The sequence below is a fragment of the Schistocerca piceifrons genome, chromosome 5 (genome assembly GCF_021461385.2).
Source record: "Schistocerca piceifrons isolate TAMUIC-IGC-003096 chromosome 5, iqSchPice1.1, whole genome shotgun sequence".
Classification (NCBI taxonomy): domain Eukaryota; kingdom Metazoa; phylum Arthropoda; class Insecta; order Orthoptera; family Acrididae; genus Schistocerca; species Schistocerca piceifrons.
The window spans coordinates 233,394,016-233,414,928 of NC_060142.1; the positions used below are offsets into that span (position 1 = coordinate 233,394,016).

At 39.9% G+C, this 20,913-nt stretch overlaps 1 protein-coding gene across 1 annotated transcript in view; it reads left to right on the top strand.

Moving 5' to 3' along the window:
- Positions 1 to 20,913, top strand: part of LOC124798543 (activating signal cointegrator 1) — a 128,199-nt gene that overhangs the window by 92,744 nt on the left and 14,542 nt on the right. The window contains exons 9-10 of the mRNA XM_047261994.1: positions 7,968 to 8,146; positions 9,575 to 9,696. Of these exons, the coding sequence (XP_047117950.1) occupies positions 7,968 to 8,146; positions 9,575 to 9,696 (301 nt within the window). The remainder of the gene's footprint in view (positions 1 to 7,967; positions 8,147 to 9,574; positions 9,697 to 20,913) is intronic.

Below are 20,913 nucleotides of genomic sequence, written 5' to 3' on the forward strand. Positions count from 1 at the left end.
TATTCATTGACAATCTAGAGGAATCCTTCCTAAAAACCAAGAATCCTAAACCCCTCACCTGGTTCACATTCATTGATGGCATCTTTACTATCTGGATCAAAGGTCAGGACACCCTATTCACATTCCTTCAGAACCTCAACAAATCCTCCCCCATTTGCTTCACCTGGTCCTATTCAACTCAACAAGCCACTTTTCAAGATATTGACCTCCACCTCGAAGATGGCTGCATCAGCACTTCCGTCCATATCAAACCTACTATCCACCAGCTGTACCTCCACTTTGACAGCTGCCAGCCATTCCATACCAAGAAGACCCTTCCGCACAGCCTTGCCACCCATGGTAGTCACATCTGCAGTGATGAGCAGACCCTCTCAAAATATACTGAGGGTCTCACTGAAGCCTTTGCTGATCGTGATTATCCTTCCAGTCTTGTACGAAAACAAATCTCCCATGCCTTATCTTTCCAGTCTCCCACCACCTCCCAAATTCCCACCGTCCGGCCAAAGAGGAGCATTCCCCTCGTAACTCAGTACCACCCAGGACTGTAGCAACTGAATTACGTTCTCCGCCGGGGTTAGGATTACCTCTCATCATGCCGTGAAATGAGAAATGTTCTGCCCACTATCCTTCCCACCCCTCCCACAGAGGTATTCTGCCGTCCACTAAACCTACACTATATACTCGTCCATCCTTACACAACCCCTGCTCCCAATCCCTTACCTCATTGTTCAACCCCTGTAATAGACCTAAATACAAGTCCTGTCCCATACATCCTCCCACCACTGTCTACGCCAGTCCGGTCACTAACATCACCTTTCCAATCAAAGGCAGGGCTACCTGTGAAACCAGTCATGTGGTCTACAAGCTAAGCTGCAACCACTATGCTGCCTTCTATGTAGGCATGACAACCAAGTTGTCTGTCCGCATGAACGGCCACCGACAAACTGTGGCCAAGAAACAACTGGACCACCCTGTTGCTGAACATGCTACCAAACATGCTGGACCACCCTGTTGCTGAACATGCTGCCAAACATGATATCCTTCATTTCAATGTCTGTTTCACAGCCTGTGCCATATGGATCTTTCCCACCAACACCAGCTTTTCTGAATTGCACAGGTGGGAACTTTCCCTGCAATACATCCTACATTCCTGTAACTCTCCTGGCCTCAACCTTTGTTAGGCACTGTCCTCACCCAGCCAAGCCAGCCCCTTCCCTGTTACCATTCCAGCACTATCCAGCCGTCATTCCACCACCACACCCAATCTTTTTATTCCTCTCCTTTTCCGCTACTAAACTGCAGCACTTCACTGTCTGTCACCCCCACCATATTATCCCTCCCCCTCCTTGCCTCAGTCTCCTCCTTACCCCCACCCAGTCACCACTCCCATCATGCACTGGTGCTGCTGCTCGCAGTATGGTTTCAGTTGCCTGAGACTGTAATCGTGTATGTGATTTTTGTGTGTGTGTGTGTGTGTGTGTGTGTGTGGGGCGCGCGCGCGTGTGTTGTTGTTGTTGTTGTTGTTGTTGTTGTTGTTGTTGACAAAGGCCTTAATGGCCAAAAACTTTAATTGTGAGAGTCTTTTTGTTGTGCCTATCTACAACTCAGCATCTCCACTTTATGGTGAGTAGCAACTTTCCTTCTCATAATATTGTTACATTCCATCCTGGATTTACCATTGTTTTATACCGTTAATGTAATGAAATGTTTCTATTATTGGTAATGGATTTTATTTTGCATGAAGTAAGAAACTGTTTTTGTTTTGTAAGTAATCTTCTAATATTCATAGAGAAGTTTATGAATTCATTGAGGTCCGTAAATTAACTATCCAAGACAGTTTACCGTATTTACTTGAATCTAAGCTGCACCTGAAAAATGAGGCTCGAAATCAAGGGGAAAAAAATGTTCCCGAATCTAAGCCGCACCTGAAATTTGAGACTCTAAATTCAAGGGGAGAGAACAGTTTTAGACTGCACCTCCAAATCGAAAGAAAGTTGGTCCATTGTAACATGAGGCACAATTTAGGTCGAAAGGATGAAGATACAGCTACAGTAGTTTGGTTCGAGTCGTAAGCGTAACAGTTAAGATTTACCAAGTAGCCATTGCTATGTGTCAGCCGCTCCGTCCATATTTATACGGGTACCCTTCCTTTTTCACTTGCTTCGTCTGGTTTGAATCGATTGCTTATTTTGCTTTGATCTGATAAGTGCCGTTCTCTTTGTTATAGGTGTTTACGTCACTCTAAGTTGAAAATGCATTATTGTACTGTGTCATGCATTGTTTGTCGCATTCTGATAATGAGTGTTTACGATCTGTAGCCGCTTGCGGCATGGCTCGCTTTTCTGCGCGCGCCCGCCGCTTACAATAAAAAAAAGAGGGGAATGTTCTCATAAGCGAAACAAGAGCAAGAGACTGCTATTTGTTGTTACTTACACTGCTGCTTTCTTTGATAATGATCAACAAGAACCAAATAATAGACTGCGTATGATAGAAGATGTTCTGAATGAGAGTTTAGCAAACACAGAAAAAAAGTGCGTCTTAGATTCGAGTAAATGTGGTAAGTAGTCAGGTATATCATCAGTAGAGACAGAAAATATCATGTGGCATATGCCCAGGCTATTATATGCACTGATACTACCAGGTATAACTGTTCTTTTAGACTTATCAGCAGTCAGACAAATGAAGGGGTTTGTTACATTAGAAGCACTGTTGGCTATCTTCTAACCTATGTGCCTGCTACCAACCTGTGCCCTGCTTCCTTTTATTATGGAAAGCTAAATTAACATTAGTTCTTCAATAAGCAAAGTCATTAATTTTGTACAATATATTTCAACTTGTTACAATGAGCTTATGGGTCTTAAGCAGTTTCATATTTTTTAACAATCACATACATCAATCCATTATATAAAAGTTCACATTTTAAAATGTAGTTATTGCATTACTTCACATGAAATAGTTCATGACTTCATCTGATATGCAAAACTCAATCATCATTGTGTCTGAAACTGGTGATAAACTCATCATTCTTCATAAATAATTGTGCAAAAAAAGTTCCTAAGTTTTAACTCAAGTACTTATTCACAATTATATATAACACTGGCAGCCAGTGTACTGGCCAGCCTGGATGTGGTTTTCCATATCCAACTAGGTGAATACTAGACTGGTACACACATCCTGCATCAGTTACATGATTCACGAAAATTTAGGAAATGTTTCCACACTTTCACACGGGATAACGCAAGATCAGACTGATAGGGTACACAAATCCCATTCAGGAGAGAAAGGGGCAGTGACAGGAAGGCCATCTGGCCACTCTCTTCCATTAACATAGCCAAATGCAATAATTAATATTCCAAGATATGGGATAAAGGAAAAAGAATAGGAATATGTAAACTGTTCCTTCCACAGCCTTAACTTTTCTTCGCACACAGGGCGGCAGTCCAACTTTCGTTCTTGGACACTCATAATAAACACTTGCACTTCGCACTTCTTAAAAAAAAAAAAACATGCAGTCTACCAAGGTATTGTTAATCAACATCTGAGAATTGCAGCCACGGCATGAAGTGCTAATGCTCTGAATGTTCCGGAAGACCAACAGTGTCACAGCTGCCAGAAGTGAGCTGTATGTTGACTGCTTGCAAGGATATCCTTAAAAGTGAAAAGAAATTTGTTTCCAACGAATGAAATGAAACATAGTGCTCTAATTCAGAACTTTTCCAGAGGAATCTCTTGATACTTCACTTGTTCAGACACCCCATCCAAATCATACATATGAAGAATTATGTGTAGTACCACACCTTATTTGTTTGCCGTGAATTGAGCAACTATAAATAAAATAGTAGTTCTTGAATGACATGATGATCGTAGTGTTACAGTCAGTACATTAACCCATCAACAAACAGTAAATCTTAGTTTCCAGAATCACGGATTATGAGAGAGTAATTAACAATGGAGCAGGAGATGGAAAAAAAGTAGGGTGAGTCACCCAGGAAGTAGGCTAGTAAATAGGAGACTGTATGTATGTTGAGGAACTGATCACACAGAATCAAGGTTTGAGACTTTAATTGTGCAGATGGAGAGTAATGAATAATGATGTAATAAAGATATGAGGTTAGAAAAATAAAGACACGTACATCAAGATGCCTTAGTACAGGATGGTGCCAATGGTCATGGCAACAATGGTATTCAGAATAATTTGACTGACAGTAGTCAAGTAATAATACTATGATTGAAATGACAAGGTGGGAGACATGATATCAGGGGGAAAAAAGGATGTCCCATTGGGGAACAAAGCAGAAGATTTAGGGAGAAGTACGTACTGCAGTGAAAATGATGAAAATATTTTTCGGAGATCTTTTCACTTCGAGTCATAATTCTTGGTTTCTGTTGGTAAATTACACCAAACATTCATCGCAAATGTTTGTATCACCTTTTGTATCTTTTATCAGTAGTGAATGGACTTCCAGACATTGTCAAACATCTATGTTTCTCTTCCTATCTGTAGTCTAATTAAAATTTAATCTAAGTTGGCGTATATCTTGTGTGAGAACTGGGTTGCAACAACGTGCCAGGTGTCCCTCGGTTAAAGGTTGCAGGCTGCCCATTCATGTTTGTGTGCTGTGGTTGGTGTCAGTCAACCTGTCTGTGAGAAGGGCTCAACATTTCACTGACTGAATTATGCTTGTCCGAATGAATCTTCTGCTGTGTGTAGTCACTAGACCTCGGGTTTTAGGTAAAAACCTATTTTGTTCCTCTTTAAATAAAGGCAATAAAAGTTGTACATACACAAATTATGCCAATATATGATCAAAAACACTAGTTTTATAGCACCTAGAAATACCTAATTTCAGGTTTGTACCTGATTGTATCCAAATCTTAAAAATCCAATTAAATAAAATTTTATGTGACTTAACATTCTCTCGTGGTCTTCTCAGATAAGAATTATGCAACAATTTTATCAAAAATTGTAATTTTGTAGTACCTAAAATACCTAATGTCATGTTAGAACCTAACTGAACCTCATTTTTAAAAATCCTAAAAATACCAAATCTCATGTTAGAACCTGGCTGTATCTGATTTTTAAAAATCCAGTCAAAATTTGTATGACTAAAACTACTCTTCTGATCTTCCTGGTTACTTATAAAACAGTAATTGAATGATAACTGGTTTGTTTGCATGTATGAACACCAATCGTGAGGCAGACGACGACAGCATATGCCAGGCTGTTAGAGCCCGCCCTGCTCCGCAGAGCATTGTCACTTGCTGTGAACTGTCAGATGGGCCTGCAGGGCATGGAGGAGCTTTGTGATCTGCCTCTGGCACCTTCCTGCCCTGTCGGGAACAGCCTGTTTAGAACACCTGCTCTTTCTTCATTCAGTCGGTCAGCGTGATGCTTGGATGTGGTGAAATATTTCACAGCGACAGTCTATTTGTGGAAAGTCCAGCATGCCAAAAGTAGCCAGCTCCAAATTATCTCCGATTTTTCAGTGGTTACAAGAATTTTCTCCATTTCTCTACAGACAGAAAAGTTATTCACTGCGATGCGTGCAACAAAAACATAAGTAAAATGTTAACCTTTTATCTCCTGCACTCAGAGAACAGTGATGTCACTGTTTTTCCTGAGTTAACTTGGACCAGACACATGCGAATGCAAGAATATTGTTTCTAAAACCTTAATGTACTTTACTTTTGCTAAGTGGATCTTGTACGTAAATTCTTCCACAAAGTATTTCTCATAAATTTTTTTTAAAAAAAAAACAGAGGTCACATTTAAGTTGGCATGTTGCAGAGATTAAACACCAGGCAAATTTTAAAAAATAAATCAAACTTGAAACAAACATTTGTAAGCAAACCAAAATTAGCAAACAAATTGAATTTCATCTAGACGTGTGTTGAGCCATTGTTGCAGCAAACATACCATTCAATGCAGTTGAAAATAGCCAGTTCAAAAGTTTTCTAGAGAAATACTGTCACTGCTGCATTCCATCAGAATACACACTGACAAAGAACTATTTAAATACTTTATATTAAAATACATTGAGCAGGGTAAGGGAAGATATAGGTGGTTCATATGTAGATCTCTGTCGATGAGACAACTAACAGACAAGGTCAATATGTGGCTAATTTGATTGTTGGAAAGTTAGATCCTGACACAAGCTCTGTACCTCATCTGATCTGCAGCAAGGAGGCCGGCTGAAGTGGCCGTGCGGTTAAAGGCGCTGCAGTCTGGAACCGCAAGACCGCTACGGTCGCAGGTTCGAATCCTGCCTCGGGCATGGATGTTTGTAATGTCCTTAGGTTAGTTAGGTTTAATTAGTTCTAAGTTCTAGGGGACTAATGACCTCAGCAGTTGAGTCCCATAGTGCTCAGAGCCATTTGCAGCAAGGAGCTAAAAAAAAAAAAAAAAAACCAACCCTAACCTGGAAACAGTTGCGCACTTTGTTAATAGAGCCCTCAAATTAAATTCCCCAACAGTCTAGATGAAAATAAAGTACTTGTAATGTGCACTGATGCAGCCGCATACATAATTGCTGCTGTTAAATTGTTGAAAGTATTTTACCCAGCCATGCTCCATATCATAAGTCACGTCCATGGCATGAATCGTATAGCTGAGACGATACATCTCAAATTTGCACATGTAATTAAGCTAGTTTCAGCCATCAAAAAGGTTTTTATTGAAACACCTACAAGAATCAAGTTATTTCGAGAGGAACTTCCCAAAGTACCATTTCCACCAGCACCCATACTAACTTGCTGGGGAATGGGGCTAGAGGCCGTGAAATATTACAGTGAGCATGTGGAAGACATTAAGAACATTGTTCTTAAATTGCAGGAGGAGACAGTGAGCATTACTTCAGCTAAAGATCTTCTAAAGGACCCAACAATTTCCACTGACATTGCATACATAAAATCTGATTATGCATTTTTGGTCCCTATTATTAAAGCTCTAGAGTGTTCAGGGAAACCTGTCTACATGCAACTGTGATTGATAGACGAGGTGACAGAAAAAATCCACTTGGTCCCAGGTTCTATTGGTATGAAAGTTAGTGAGAAACTAAAGACAGTGCTTTTTTTATATATAAAAAAAGCAGGACTTACCACCCTCTGTACAGTGGCTGACATCTTATCAGGTAAATCAACATAATCTGAGTGTGCGGTCCCATTGCGCCTAAAACCGTCATTTAAATATGCTCCGGTGACATCTGTTGACGTGGAATGCTCATTCTCGGCATATAAGGTGCCATTAACAGACAAGAGATGCAGTTTCTCAACGGAAGATCTGGAGAAAGTATTAGTTATTTACTGTGACTGTAATTACGGACATGGACAATAATATAATGTGGATTTTTGTCAATCTGTTTATCTTTCTAGACAATAAAATGTCAGATTTTGGTCACCTATTTTCTGGTTTCTATAACCTATTTTTGTAAGTGATAGGACCCATTTTAGGTATCTGATTTAAGATTTTTAGAACTTAAAAGTCCGAGGTCTAGTAATCACTGCAGCAACCTGATACTTTATTGCAGCACATTAGCAATAGCAACCATTTCACGAGTGATGCTAAGATATGAAATTGGAGACCTCTATTCTGTCATGAAGTATCACCTAACAAATAATTTTACTATCTATAACAGAATAAACCAATACCATCATGCCATCTGAATTTGGATATTGTCTTTACTTCAGGACAAAATGGAAGTTATTTTAGTAAATTTATAAGTAAAGTTAATTTAATTAATCACTAGTCTATCTAAAACTGAAGCCATCAGACAATGAGAGCATAGTTAGAAAATTGGTGAGGGGTGGTGATAAAGGGAGGTAAATGACATAAATTAGGGACAGAGATACTAGCTGATAAGTAGTGCAAGTCAAGGTTGATTTAGTAATTTTGCTTGATTTCTTGTACTAAGAAACTTAACTTCCTTTTGTCAGTATTAGCCTTTAGAAAGAACTGCATATTTTTTCAGTATCAGGAAGTTGCCATCCCAGGCGCTGAAAATTATATACAGAGAAGTTATCAGGAAGATGACATAAGGCAAAATATCCATAGAGTACAAGATAGAGAGTTATTGGAAATGTCGGATGATGGTTACTGTCTAAGCATGCATCAGCCATGGGCATCATTACTTGTAGCAGGCATCAAACAGTAAGTCATATTTTTCCTGTTTGAATTTATTACTTTCTAAGCTATATCATGCTGCATCAGTGCTACAGTACAAATACAGAATAGTGACTCATGCAGTTCGTAAGTTAATTTTCTGTATAATCAGTCACACCTAACTTGAGGTTATGGTCTTCACCTGTGAATATCAGACCCGCCTCATTAGAGTTCCAGGCTTGTTGATTTAAAAAGTTATGTTTGCATACACTGTCAGATGAAGGAATATAGTCATGAGTAACATATTACTATTTGTAATTGAGTGTTACTGGAAATGTTCTCCTTTAAGGCAAGGACTTGCAAAGACAGTGGTATTGATAAATATACAATGGAACTATTTTTAGTTGATACTGTTAATTATGTATACCTTTATAGATGAAATGCCAGAAAATGGCTGCCACACAGATTACACATATTCAATCCACAGTACTGTTAAGAATTTTTGTGTTGTGGTTGGACTGGAATAGAATTCACTCTTACTTATGTGGTCAGCTAAAGAGTGATTTGAAGAGAAGTAGCACTCTGACTGTAATAGTTGGGAGAGCAGTATACTGAACAACTACTCCCTCCCTTTCCCCCATTCGCAGATCCGTAAATAGTGCCATCCTTTGAGCAGATGGTAAATCAGTGATCACCCAACAATATGGTATGATCTCTGGAATTTAATCTCAGAGCTATATTTATATTTATTATTATTTGTACATAGGTTTTACATTGGGAAAATTGTTGCAGACCTGAGAATGATCAATAGAAATGTTTTACCAGAACTGCACACATGCCTTGATTAAAGTATATAGAAGTAGATGGTAAACCTGAAATGGTTTTTTTCTGGGCACCACAGCTGCTGGTCATGTCCATTTAATTTCTTGCAGTGACAATTTGGAATAACAGGTGTGATCATTTACAGTACATACAGCACCTGACACTCTGAAAATCATCAGAACTACTCAGATGAAATATGGAGTGTATGCAAAAAAGAATAATTAGGAAACTCTCTTATACAGTTTATGTAACTGTTTTCAGCATGTGAATTGTACAAGATTAGACTGAATGGAGGTATGGAGAAGATGTGAAGAAGAGCCTTGTGATTTATGTAGCCTATATATTTAATTAGCAAAAACATTTCTTAGTTAGAGGGAACAAGAAATACATTGCTATCTGTTAAATAAGGCTGCCTTAGTCGAGAATGCTGAGAATTTTCTGCTTTTATCTAGAGGCATATAATGCAATGAAAACAGCTCTTTTGTTCTTCAAACTCAGGAGAGTCTTCACTGTATACTGGGCTATACATTGCACTGCAATTTTTTTTAAATATATGCATGACGTTTTCTAACCAGTATCACCATACTGATTGTTGTGTTAGTCAGGAACTATTCTCTTTAGAGTTTTTGAGTATATGTACTCCATTTTGCATAGGCATGAAGGTCGAATGTGGTATACTGCACACAGAGGCCGTCTGTGGATAGCTGCAACAGCTAAACCGCCACTCCAAGAAGATATAAAAGAAGTTGAAAATATGTATGAAGTTCTTAAGGGAGGTAAGTTTGCTATTTTTCTTCTTAGGTGTAGGCCTGTTTTTAACATTAGACATTCTTTCTGTTGGTGCTCCCCACCCCCCAAAAAATAAAAAAAAAAACTGTTTCCCTCCCCTTCTTCATATGATTGTTTTCAAAATCACATGTATCAGAGCATGTAGTCATTTGTTAAAATACAGCCGTGGCAATAGTATGACAAGAAGATGGTTTTCTGTGGCAACTAATACTGTTAGTACAGTGCAGTATTGTGTAAATCTAGTATTTTATCTATCTTCAGCATCTGTAGTTGTATATATCGAAACATTCAGCAACCAGTTGCATAAAATAAATTTAATTTGTTAACTGGTTTCTGGTACTCAGTGCCCTTCTTCAGAATGTTATAACTATTACATTATTTGCAAGTGCCAGCAACTGTTGGCAGTATTTTTGAGGAATGTCGCAAATATATTTAATGGTAGTTTTGAAACTGAGGAGAAGCAAAGCATGATGGCCAGATATCAGTAAAATAAATATAGATTTAGTAAAATTAAAGATGATAATTACAGCATACAGAAAAGGATGATACCATCAACAAAATATTTAACTACACTAGTGGATTTAGCATTAGAGGCATACCCCCAGGATGACAATACAAAAAATATAAATATATGGAGGGGGGGGGGGGGCAGGGTTCAGAGGCTTATGCTCATATATAATTCAGGCATGAGGTGTTACTTCATCAGGTAGGTTCATCTACTTTGTGCTGTGGAAGAAACTTTGAAACCAATGGTATCCTGCTTCTGCAATAACTGTCAAGCATCTGTTTCTGCAGAAAGATTCTCCCTAAGCAGCCATTTAACTTTCTGCAGTGACCGTGTCTTCAGATGTAAATAATTTTCCCTTTACTTCTTTTTGCGCACCCACCCACACACACACACACACACACACACACACACACACACACACACACACACACACACACCTGTTGCCTACATTGTGCTCAGTTGACTGTCAGCTCTTTCCTGGCCCATGGTGATTGCACTGGGGCGAGGTGGTGGTGCAGGGTGGGGTGGGGTGAAGGATGGAGTGAGGCGGGAGGCAAGGAGGGGGTTGGGGGGAAGAGTTTAGTGGCATGTGGGAGAGTGGGGAGCTGTCTGTGGGCTAGCTAAGGATGCAGGTAGAGGGGACAGGTGGCAGATGGCTGGGCATGCAATTTCCCAGACTAGAGCATGAGGTAGCAGCACACAACTAGCTGATACTAATTGGGCAGGGTGGCAGCTGTCAAAGTGCAGGTACTGTTGGTGATTAGGGTACAATATCCTGTTAAATATTACCTATAACTCTGTCTTTTCTTTTCCTTCAAATGTTCTAAAGTAACATACTCTTATTGTATTTTGAATCCATACCTGGTTTCTCAGATTTTTTCTGTGCTTCCTCTGTACATAATCACTCATTACGTACCTATGTGCTGCTGTAACTCTGAATGCACTCCAAGCAATCTTAACTGGATGTTAGTATGTTATGTACACAATTTATAGATAAGGGTATATTTCCTTTCTTTTCCCTGTCAAATGTGACAGTACTAACGGCCAGTAATACTCATACAAAATTATTCATTTCCGTTTCTTAGCTTACCTCCTGGCCAGTGTTTACTGATTTCTGTGTGGCAAATTATACGCCTATTATCAGTAATGCAGCAGTATGTTGTCAATGTATCATTTCTTATTACTTTTCGTTTGTGTCTATTGTAACAAATCCAAGTATGAATGTAACCTAATGTCACAAGTTACACATACTTACTGCATTACGGTTTTACCCATACATAGGTTTTTAAGCCTGTTAGTGTGTCTTGAAAGCAACTACAGATAAGCTCTTTTTCTGGATTGCTAGGCCTAACGTAATTGAGGATTTTCTTTCAGGGTTAACTCCCTCAGCCCTTGATAAGCCAATATCATGCTAAAAGGTAGCAGCTGCTTGTTTTGGTCCACCCCAGGTATTTTATTTCCCCAGTACCCACCATATCTGGAGAGCATTCTCCTACCCGCCACCTGGGGAGGTGCCCAATGGGAGACCAGCAAACTCTCCAGTGATAATTTGGTCAGAAATGAAATCACCAGCAGAGAGCAAAAAGCATATGAATTCTACCAACAAGTAAGCTCACTTTTATGGGTTGACTTGATTCCAAAACTGGCCAAACTGATGATGTTTAAGAGCTATTTCATACCAATATTGACCTAGGTTATTGAAACATGTACTCTTACAAAAAGATAATCATCAAGGCTGCAAGCATCAGAGATGAAATTTCTCAGATTCACCATCCAGAAGACCAAGATGGACAAGTTAAGAAATGCGGAGGTGAGGAAATCGGAATAAAGACATCCCTATTAGATCAAATTGGCACATCTAGACTTTGATGGTACAGGCATGTGATGGGAATGGAGCCAACTAGAACAGTCAAAATTTGGAAAGACGGGTGGATGGGAAAAGACCTCAAGCCAGATGGTTGGACTTGATTAAGGCTGATCTAGTGGCCAGAGGATGGACAGTGGATGATGATCTCTGTGAACAGGTGTATTTGGACAGGACAAAGTGGAAGAAACTCATTACCAGTACCTGGGAAACTGGAACTGTTAAATGATGATGATCAGTTTGTGTTCTCATCAAAAGCAGACAACCTATTGCTCATAATCTTTCTCCCTATAGCCCTGTTTATTATTTACTAGTAAGGTACAGGATAATCAAAAAGAAGTTATGGTTTTAAAGAAGATGGTGAAAGGGCTATATGAAAATCTAAATCTGAAAAAATATAGCAGACAACTCAGTGCCATGTGGGCATCAGGCTACTGATACTTAACTATTCAGTCCTGTGTGCCTGTGATGTCGAAAAGAGCACCCCAAGACAACATTTACGATACCCTAAGTGACTCGCACTCCTCAGTTTGTTTAATATATGACAAGGTTGCCTGCATTTGACTTGAAACCTACCATGTTGTTTCATTAATTTTCCAAAATATTTGAAATCATTATAACCCTGTCTCTGTCCTCTACATAAGTAACCACTTTCATAAATGTTAACATCAAGTATTTTGTACTAAATCTAACGAAAATATGAGATAGGTCGTGTAAATTAATACCAAAAGTACTATACATACCCTCTAAAGTGACACAAAAAGTCAATCTACACAACCTCTACAAAACTGTTGACAAAATTCTGTCATACATGTTCCACCAATTCAGTTACAAACTTACATCAAAATCACCTTTCGCAAATAGGCCCATTAGTTACCATTCTGCAGAAAGAGGTTTGTTATTAGCCAACTCCTCATTGGGTTGAACCTTCAGTGAAAGGAAGCACCATTACACCACTCCAAAGCTGAGAAGTTAGAACAGAAAAAATTCTGTATCTTGTTTCAAAATATGGAGACTGACATTTGTGTCTGAGGTTTGTGTTAGCTCAACATCTAATTCTAAAAAATCGGTACTTAATAGTCATGTGGCAGGATCAATCAATTTAAGTACTTGAGAATGTATCTTCTCTACAGTATTTACCATACTGTATTCTGCATTTCACAAATTGTTAATTATCGCTGTTTCCCTAACGAGATTCTTCAGTATATTGCTCAAGGTTGGTATTGGTTATGTGAAATACCGTTTTTTAATTTGAATTTTAAGTTATGTACACGTACTCTTTATAATAGCTATGACTTTATCCCACTTAGCTTTTGTACTAACATGGGTATTGTCTAATCAAGTTCTTAGCTCCTTTTCAGATCTACACTCGCTTCCTTTATATTGGTACTTAACTGCACACTAAAAGTTTTAAGCCACTCTGCTTCATTCACCTCCATTACTCTCATAACCACTAGGCATAAAATAACTAAAATAATGTGATTGTAATTAAACTTGACTTATTACTTGAACAGTGCTGACTACGATACCATATTGCACCCACAAACCTTGATTGTCAAATCACTTGCGGTTTACTCCAAAAGACAGACACTACCAGTACAACCAACGACAAAAGTACTTCAGTGAGAAATGAATATAGCTCACCAAATATAATGTGGCACCCATCAGGCTGTGATGCCGACAGAAAATCGTGACCAACACGAGGTACTGTGTGGCTGAAAAGAAACTGAAGACAATGCTATCAAGTTGATGGCTGCTGTGAAATCATCTGTGACTGATGTCACAATTTAAGCCCTCCGATGTCGGGGACGAAAATCTTGCAACTTGTTGACTATTAAAAATTCTTCTTTGTCGTAATTGTAGTCAAAAGATTTAATAATTGCTCATCAACTACTCGTATCTTCTAAAAATTCTTCAATTGCAGTGCCATTGGATTGATTTTGACTGCTTTGTAATTTTGGCTGTTGACCTTTGTCACTAAGGACAACCACGATATTTACTGAGAGTTCTTATGACAAAAACTGTTAATTTCTTTTTCTCATAAAATTCTTGCCAGCTTTCCAGCACAGAAATGTTCCGGTTCTGCACTAGGTCACCAAGATGTTTTGTTTTCATCATACATTATGATATGTTATGTTAGGTATACTCCATGATAATTTCCAGTCTCTGTTAACACATTGGCTGCCATGGTATAGTTGGGTTACTGACCCCTTGGGGCCATTTACTTTTTTTCAATATCTTGCTTTAGTTTGCTCCAAGTAAACTTGTTAAGTTCAAATAAAGTGAAAATATGGCATTTTAGTACGTTTTTTAAATTTTTTGTGAGGGTTACATATGATTCACATGGCCCCAGAGTAAAGGTATCAGGTGTGTCATTTGCTATGTCAGTAATAATTTTAGGTTTGTACTCCTGTCAGTTTTGCATTCCACAGCACTATTTGTGTACAGTTCCATTATTGCTTTCCTGCATTGTTGCTACAGTCTTTATTCAGTGTTGTTTGCTCCGTAACAAAGTGATATTGTGGGAGAAGAAAAAGTCTCGTAGAAGTTATGAAGATGAACAAAAGCATGTACAGCAGCTTTTGGATGAAGTTATGGACATAAGTGGTGAAGATTCTGTGTCTTTATTTGGTGATAGCTCAGACGAATTTTTACCAGAGGAGACTGGAAGCGAAACTGGAAGTTCTGTTGATGGAATCACATCAGTTAAGGTAGGAAGAAGGGTTTTTGTCTACATTCAGTCAAAGAACCAGATTTCACAGATGTAAAAACCAGGCAACAAAACACGTCTAACCCCGTTACTGCCATAACTACAGCAGTTGATTCAGGTTCAGTTGAAGTAAGTGTAATATCAGAAAGTTCTGAAGATGACACACTTAAACAAATTCTAATGAGATTGTCTGGGGGCCAGTTACGGGTAAAAATATGAAAAACTTTACATTTATTCATTCCAGTTCTGGTGTAAATGTTTCTGCTGCACTAACTCTCAAAGGCAAGACACCATATGATTTCTTCAAATATTTTCTAACTGATGAAATTTTGGAATATGTGACTCAACAAACTAATTTGTGTGCAAAATAAGTCTTAGAAAGTCATTCAGTAACTGTTAATTCACGACTGAAAAAGTGGACTAATGTCAGGAAAACTGAAATAGAACAATTTTTAGGATTTTTGTTATGGATGTCACTAAATGTAAAACTGAGGATTCCAGATTATTGGTCAAGAAATATGCTGTATCACAACAATGTAAAAAAATGTTGTCACGCAATCGTCTTGAACTGCTTTTACGTATGTGGCATTTTCCCGATAACAATCAGTGCCCACCGGGAAACAGCTTATTAAAAATTCAACCTCTTATTGATAAATTACTGCATAGATTTCAAAGTGCAGTTGTGCCGGAGAAAGAAGTTTGCATTGACGAAACTCTTGTGCCATTTCGAGGAAGACTAAGTTTCACTCAGTATATAAAGAATAAGTGCCATAAATTTGGAATTAAATTGGTCAAACTTTGTCTGAAGAGTGGCTACACCTGGAATATGAAAGTTTACTGTGGGAAGAATGTGAATCCTGATGTTCCTCTTGCCCCTTCTGTTGTTAAGAGCCTTATGAATGGATTACTAAATTAGGGCAAAATCTTATATACAGACAATTTTTTACACAAATGTTCATCTAGCACACCAGCTTATTGAACAATCAACACATTTAGTTGGTACTCTAAGATCAAACAGAAAACTGAATCCTCAAGATGTTGTACAGGCAAAACTGAAGAAGGGGGAATGCAAAGCAAAGGAATGGACCACAGGTGTAGTGGTACTTAAATGGAAAGGTAAGAGGGATGTTCTGATGCTGAGTCTGTTCATGGAGAACAAGAAGCAGAAGTTCAATCCAGGAAGGGCACAGAGAAAAAACCGGCAATGATAATTGACTATAATCATTCAGTCTTTTATAGAACTTTCTGACCAAATGAAGTCATACTCGCATTGTCTAAGGCGGTAGTGAAATGGTGCAGGAAGCTTGCAATTGAATGGGTGACAGCGTCGGCACTGGTAAATGCTCATGTGATCTGCTGATACATCAACAACAAGAAGATCTCAATCACAGAATTCAAAGAGGAAGTGACTTTGAGACGACTCCATACAGAAGAAGCCGATGAGCTTGAGCCATCTCTCACTAAAGCCACCGTGTTACCTGCAGATTGTGTGCACTTGTGAACATGGGAGCACCAGACGTAGGTGTACAGTGTGCTATGAAAAAATGAAGAATGAATTTGGACGAGAGCAAGCTGTCAAGAAATGCAAACAAACTGCATGGAAATGTAAGAATTGTGACTCATATTTTTGCGAGGAGTGTTTTTTCATAAAGCACAGTGCATACAGGTGTTAGAGAAACAAAGTGGAATGACCCAAATTTTTCAGTTTCATTGTTGTTGCAATTAGAGTTGAAGAATGTAAATAAAACTGTGTGTGATTTGCAATCTACTGTGTAAGTAATATTTCACACTAAATAATAAATAAATAATAAAAAGAAGAAAAGTCCAATATGACTGAGCCATGTGAGCGATATATAACTCACGAATTCAAATGTCAATAACTACTCTTGAGCTCTTGAAAACTGTAGACCACGAACATGATTTGTTACTGGGGCCATAACCTACTATAACACTGAGTCACGGCATGCTCCTGTGAGTTACAACTGCACCACAGAGCTTTGGATGGAAAAATGTCCGTGAGTTGCATTTACTTTACGTGGCCCGAAGAGAACACCTCATGTGAGTTATATTTAACTCACGTGGCAGTCAACAATTAACAATTCTGACCTCTAATATTTGAACTGAAATGTCAGAATAAATATGTGTGTTTTTCTTAATGCAGACTACTTCTCCTTCTACAACTTCTGTGCTGGAAGTTAAAAAGGTCTTTTGGCAATTGTCAACTTTCCAATAAATGAAGCCATGTTTGTTAATATGAATATATTGATTTATTCATTACAGTAGTTGAATACCTGATACAGTACTTTGACAAAACAGCTGTATCATTGAATGTGCTCAATACAATTCTGTCTGATAGTAATCGATGTTCATTTTCTCTCGAAAGACAGCTAACAGAATGAACTCTGATTCCCCAGATATCTGTGACATCATCGTGATTGTCGTTGATGTCCTTCTTTGGTGGTACACGCTATATCTTGAGGGCAGGATCCCATGACACAGAGTAGACTGACCACCAGCATGTGCGGCAGATGTTGTGCCTGGCTTAAAGATGCTCTATGTGCAAATTCCATATTACATGCACAGAAAGAAAACAAACTTCCAAACAGCATACTGCACTAACTCATTACTTAAATAATACTTCTGTGGTGGCAATCGCCACTTTGTTTGGTAAATGCTGTGTAGAGTGCTATGTTACACTACAGGCATCTTATTATTCATACAAATGTGACAAGTCTCACTAAAATCAGTAAATTATGTTAATATATGTGTGAATGTTCTCAGAAGTGTTCTGCCTTCTCTCCTTAACAGTAAGAAAAACATCCAGTTACTTTCTGGAGAGGTAAACAGAAAGAAAGAAATCAAGGCCTGTGCGCTATCACAAATAATAATTCAAGCACTTGATTAGTTTTTCATAAACATGTGTAAAAATCGATATAGAACTGTATAGCAACCTGTAAGTTGTGTCTGATATGCTTTGCAGACACAAGAGAGTGACTATAAAGTTGGAACTACTTAGTAGGGAACAATATGAAATAAAAGAATGGTTTAATCCTAGCAGTAACAGCCAGTGTAGCAAATTGATATCATTCAAGATATTTATCAGTACTGTGTACCCTATTGCAACTAAAATATTGATTTTAACTGGAATTAACAAGTGGCCAAACATTCCTATCAGGTTTCATCGTCATAAGTCCAACTGTCACCAAGGTAGTTCATAAAATGTGTATTCCATAAAATGGTGTGACCTATAAATTTTTCCATCAAAGACAACATTTCATCACCTAATGTACCCAACACACCCAGCGCGCGCGTGTGTGTGTGTGTGTGTGTGTGTGTGTGTGTGTGTGTGTGCGCGCGCGCGCGCGCTGCGCATGTCAAAATGTGTATTACACAAGGGCCTTGTCATCCTAGATTTTACGGGAACTCTAGACAGCCTGAACTTTCGGATGATATCCTTTTTCAAAACAATGCACACATACAAGTGTAGTCGTTGTCCATCTAATAGGGTAATATATGCCTGTGATGGGACTCTAGGTTAAATTTGGTGCATAGGATACATCTTGCACCTGGGTCTTCCAGTGGGTTTAAACCAATACAGCAAGGAGTTCCGAATAGGTGTGTTGTAAGGATGGACCACGATATTTCACAGATTGATTGGGCAGTGGAATATCACTTAGAGAGAGGTGGGAAGGAGTGTGTACAGGATTTTCATCATCTCTCAACACATTGATAGGTGTCAAAGCCCTGGCTGATTATCTACTTAAGTTGTTCCACTTCAGTGTGATGAAGGGGTTCTGCAAATTGTTGATGGAGTGGTCAGAGGATTAGAGATATGTGTGAATATTGTGCAGAAGATGGGTGGCCATATTGTGTGGGATAGATTCATTAATATGGAAGTGGTGACAGCTGCATAAATGGATGTACTGTTGATTGTTAGTGGGATACATATGGACAGAGATTTTTATGGAGTCATAGGAAATGCGGAGTTCAACCTTCAGGAAGGTGGTTTACTAGGATGAGAAGAACAAGATGAGACAGAATGAGATTTTCACTCTGCAGCGGAGTGTGCGCTGATATGAAACTTCCTGGCAGATTAAAACTGTGTGCCCGACCGAGACTCGAACTCGGGACCTTTGCCTTTCGCGGGCAAGTGCTCTACCATCTGAGCTACCGAAGCACGACTCACGACCGGTACTCACAGCTTTACTTCTGCCAGTATCCGTCTCCTACCTTCCAAACTTTACAGAAGCTCTCCTGCGAACCTTGCAGAACTAGCACTCCTGAAAGAAAGGATACTGCGGAGACATGGCTTAGCCACAGCCTGGGGGATGTTTCCAGAATGAGATTTTCACTCTGCAGCGGAGTGTGCGCTGATATGAAACTTCCTGGCAGATTAAAACTGTGTGCCCGACCGAGACTCGAACTCGGGACCTTTGCCTTTCGCGGGCAAGTGCTCTACCATCTGAGCTACCGAAGCACGACTAACGACCGGTACTCACAGCTTTACTTCTGCCAGTATCCGTCTCCTACCTTCCAAACTTTACAGAAGCTCTCCTGCGAACCTTGCAGAACTAGCACTCCTGAAAGAAAGGATACTGCGGAGACATGGCTTAGCCACAGCCTGGGGGATGTTTCCAGAATGAGATTTTCACTCTGCAGCGGAGTGTGCGCTGATATGAAACTTCCTGGCAGATTAAAACTGTGTGCCCGACCGAGACTCGAACTCGGGACCTTTGCCTTTCGCGGGCAAGTGCTCTACCATCTGAGCTACCGAAGCACGACTCACGACCGGTACTCACAGCTTTACTTCTGCCAGTATCCGTCTCCTACCTTCCAAACTTTACAGAAGCTCTCCTGCGAACCTTGCAGAACTAGCACTCCTGAAAGAAAGGATACTGCGGAGACATGGCTTAGCCACAGCCTGGGGGATGTTTCCAGAATGAGATTTTCACTCTGCAGCGGAGTGTGCGCTGATATGAAACTTCCTGGCAGATTAAAACTGTGTGCCCGACCGAGACTTTCTTTCAGGAGTGCTAGTTCTGCAAGGTTCGCAGGAGAGCTTCTGTAAAGTTTGGAAGGTAGGAGACGGATACTGGCAGAAGTAAAGCTGTGAGTACCGGTCGTGAGTCGTGCTTCGGTAGCTCAGATGGTAGAGCACTTGCCCGCGAAAGGCAAAGGTCCCGAGCTCGAGTCTCGGTCGGGCACACAGTTTAAATCTGCCAGGAAGTTTCATATCAGCGCACACTCCGCTGCAGAGTGAAAATCTCATTCTGGAAACATCCCCCAGGCTGTGGCTAAGCCATGTCTCCGCAGTATCCTTTCTTTCAGGAGTGCTAGTTCTGCAAGGTTCGCAGGAGAGCTTCTGTAAAGTTTGGAAGGTAGGAGACGGATACTGGCAGAAGTAAAGCTGTGAGTACCGGTCGTGAGTCGTGCTTCGGTAGCTCAGATGGTAGAGCACTTGCCCGCGAAAGGCAAAGGTCCCGAGTTCGAGTCTCGGTCGGGCACACAGTTTTAATCTGCCAGGAAGTTTCATATCAGCGCACACTCCGCTGCAGAGTGAAAATCTCATTCTGGAAACATCCCCCAGGCTGTGGCTAAGCCATGTCTCCGCAGTATCCTTTCTTTCAGGAGTGCTAGTTCTGCAAGGTTCGCAGGAGAGCTTCTGTAAAGTTTGGAAGGTAGGAGACGGATACTGGCAGAAGTAAAGCTGTGAGTACCGGTCGTGAGTCGTGCTTCGGTAGCTCAGATGGTAGAGCACTTGCCCGCGAAAGGCAAAGGTCCCGAGTTCGAGTCTCGGTCGGGCACACAGTTTTAATCTGCCAGGAAGTTTCATATCAGCGCACACTCCGCTGCAGAGTGAAAATCTCATTCTGGAAACATCCCCCAGGCTGTGGCTAAGCCATGTCTCCGCAGTATCCTTTCTTTCAGGAGTGCTAGTTCTGCAAGGTTCGCAGGAGAGCTTCTGTAAAGTTTGGAAGGTAGGAGACGGATACTGGCAGAAGTAAAGCTGTGAGTACCGGTCGTGAGTCGTGCTTCGGTAGCTCAGATGGTAGAGCACTTGCCCGCGAAAGGCAAAGGTCCCGAGTTCGAGTCTCGGTCGGGCACACAGTTTTAATCTGCCA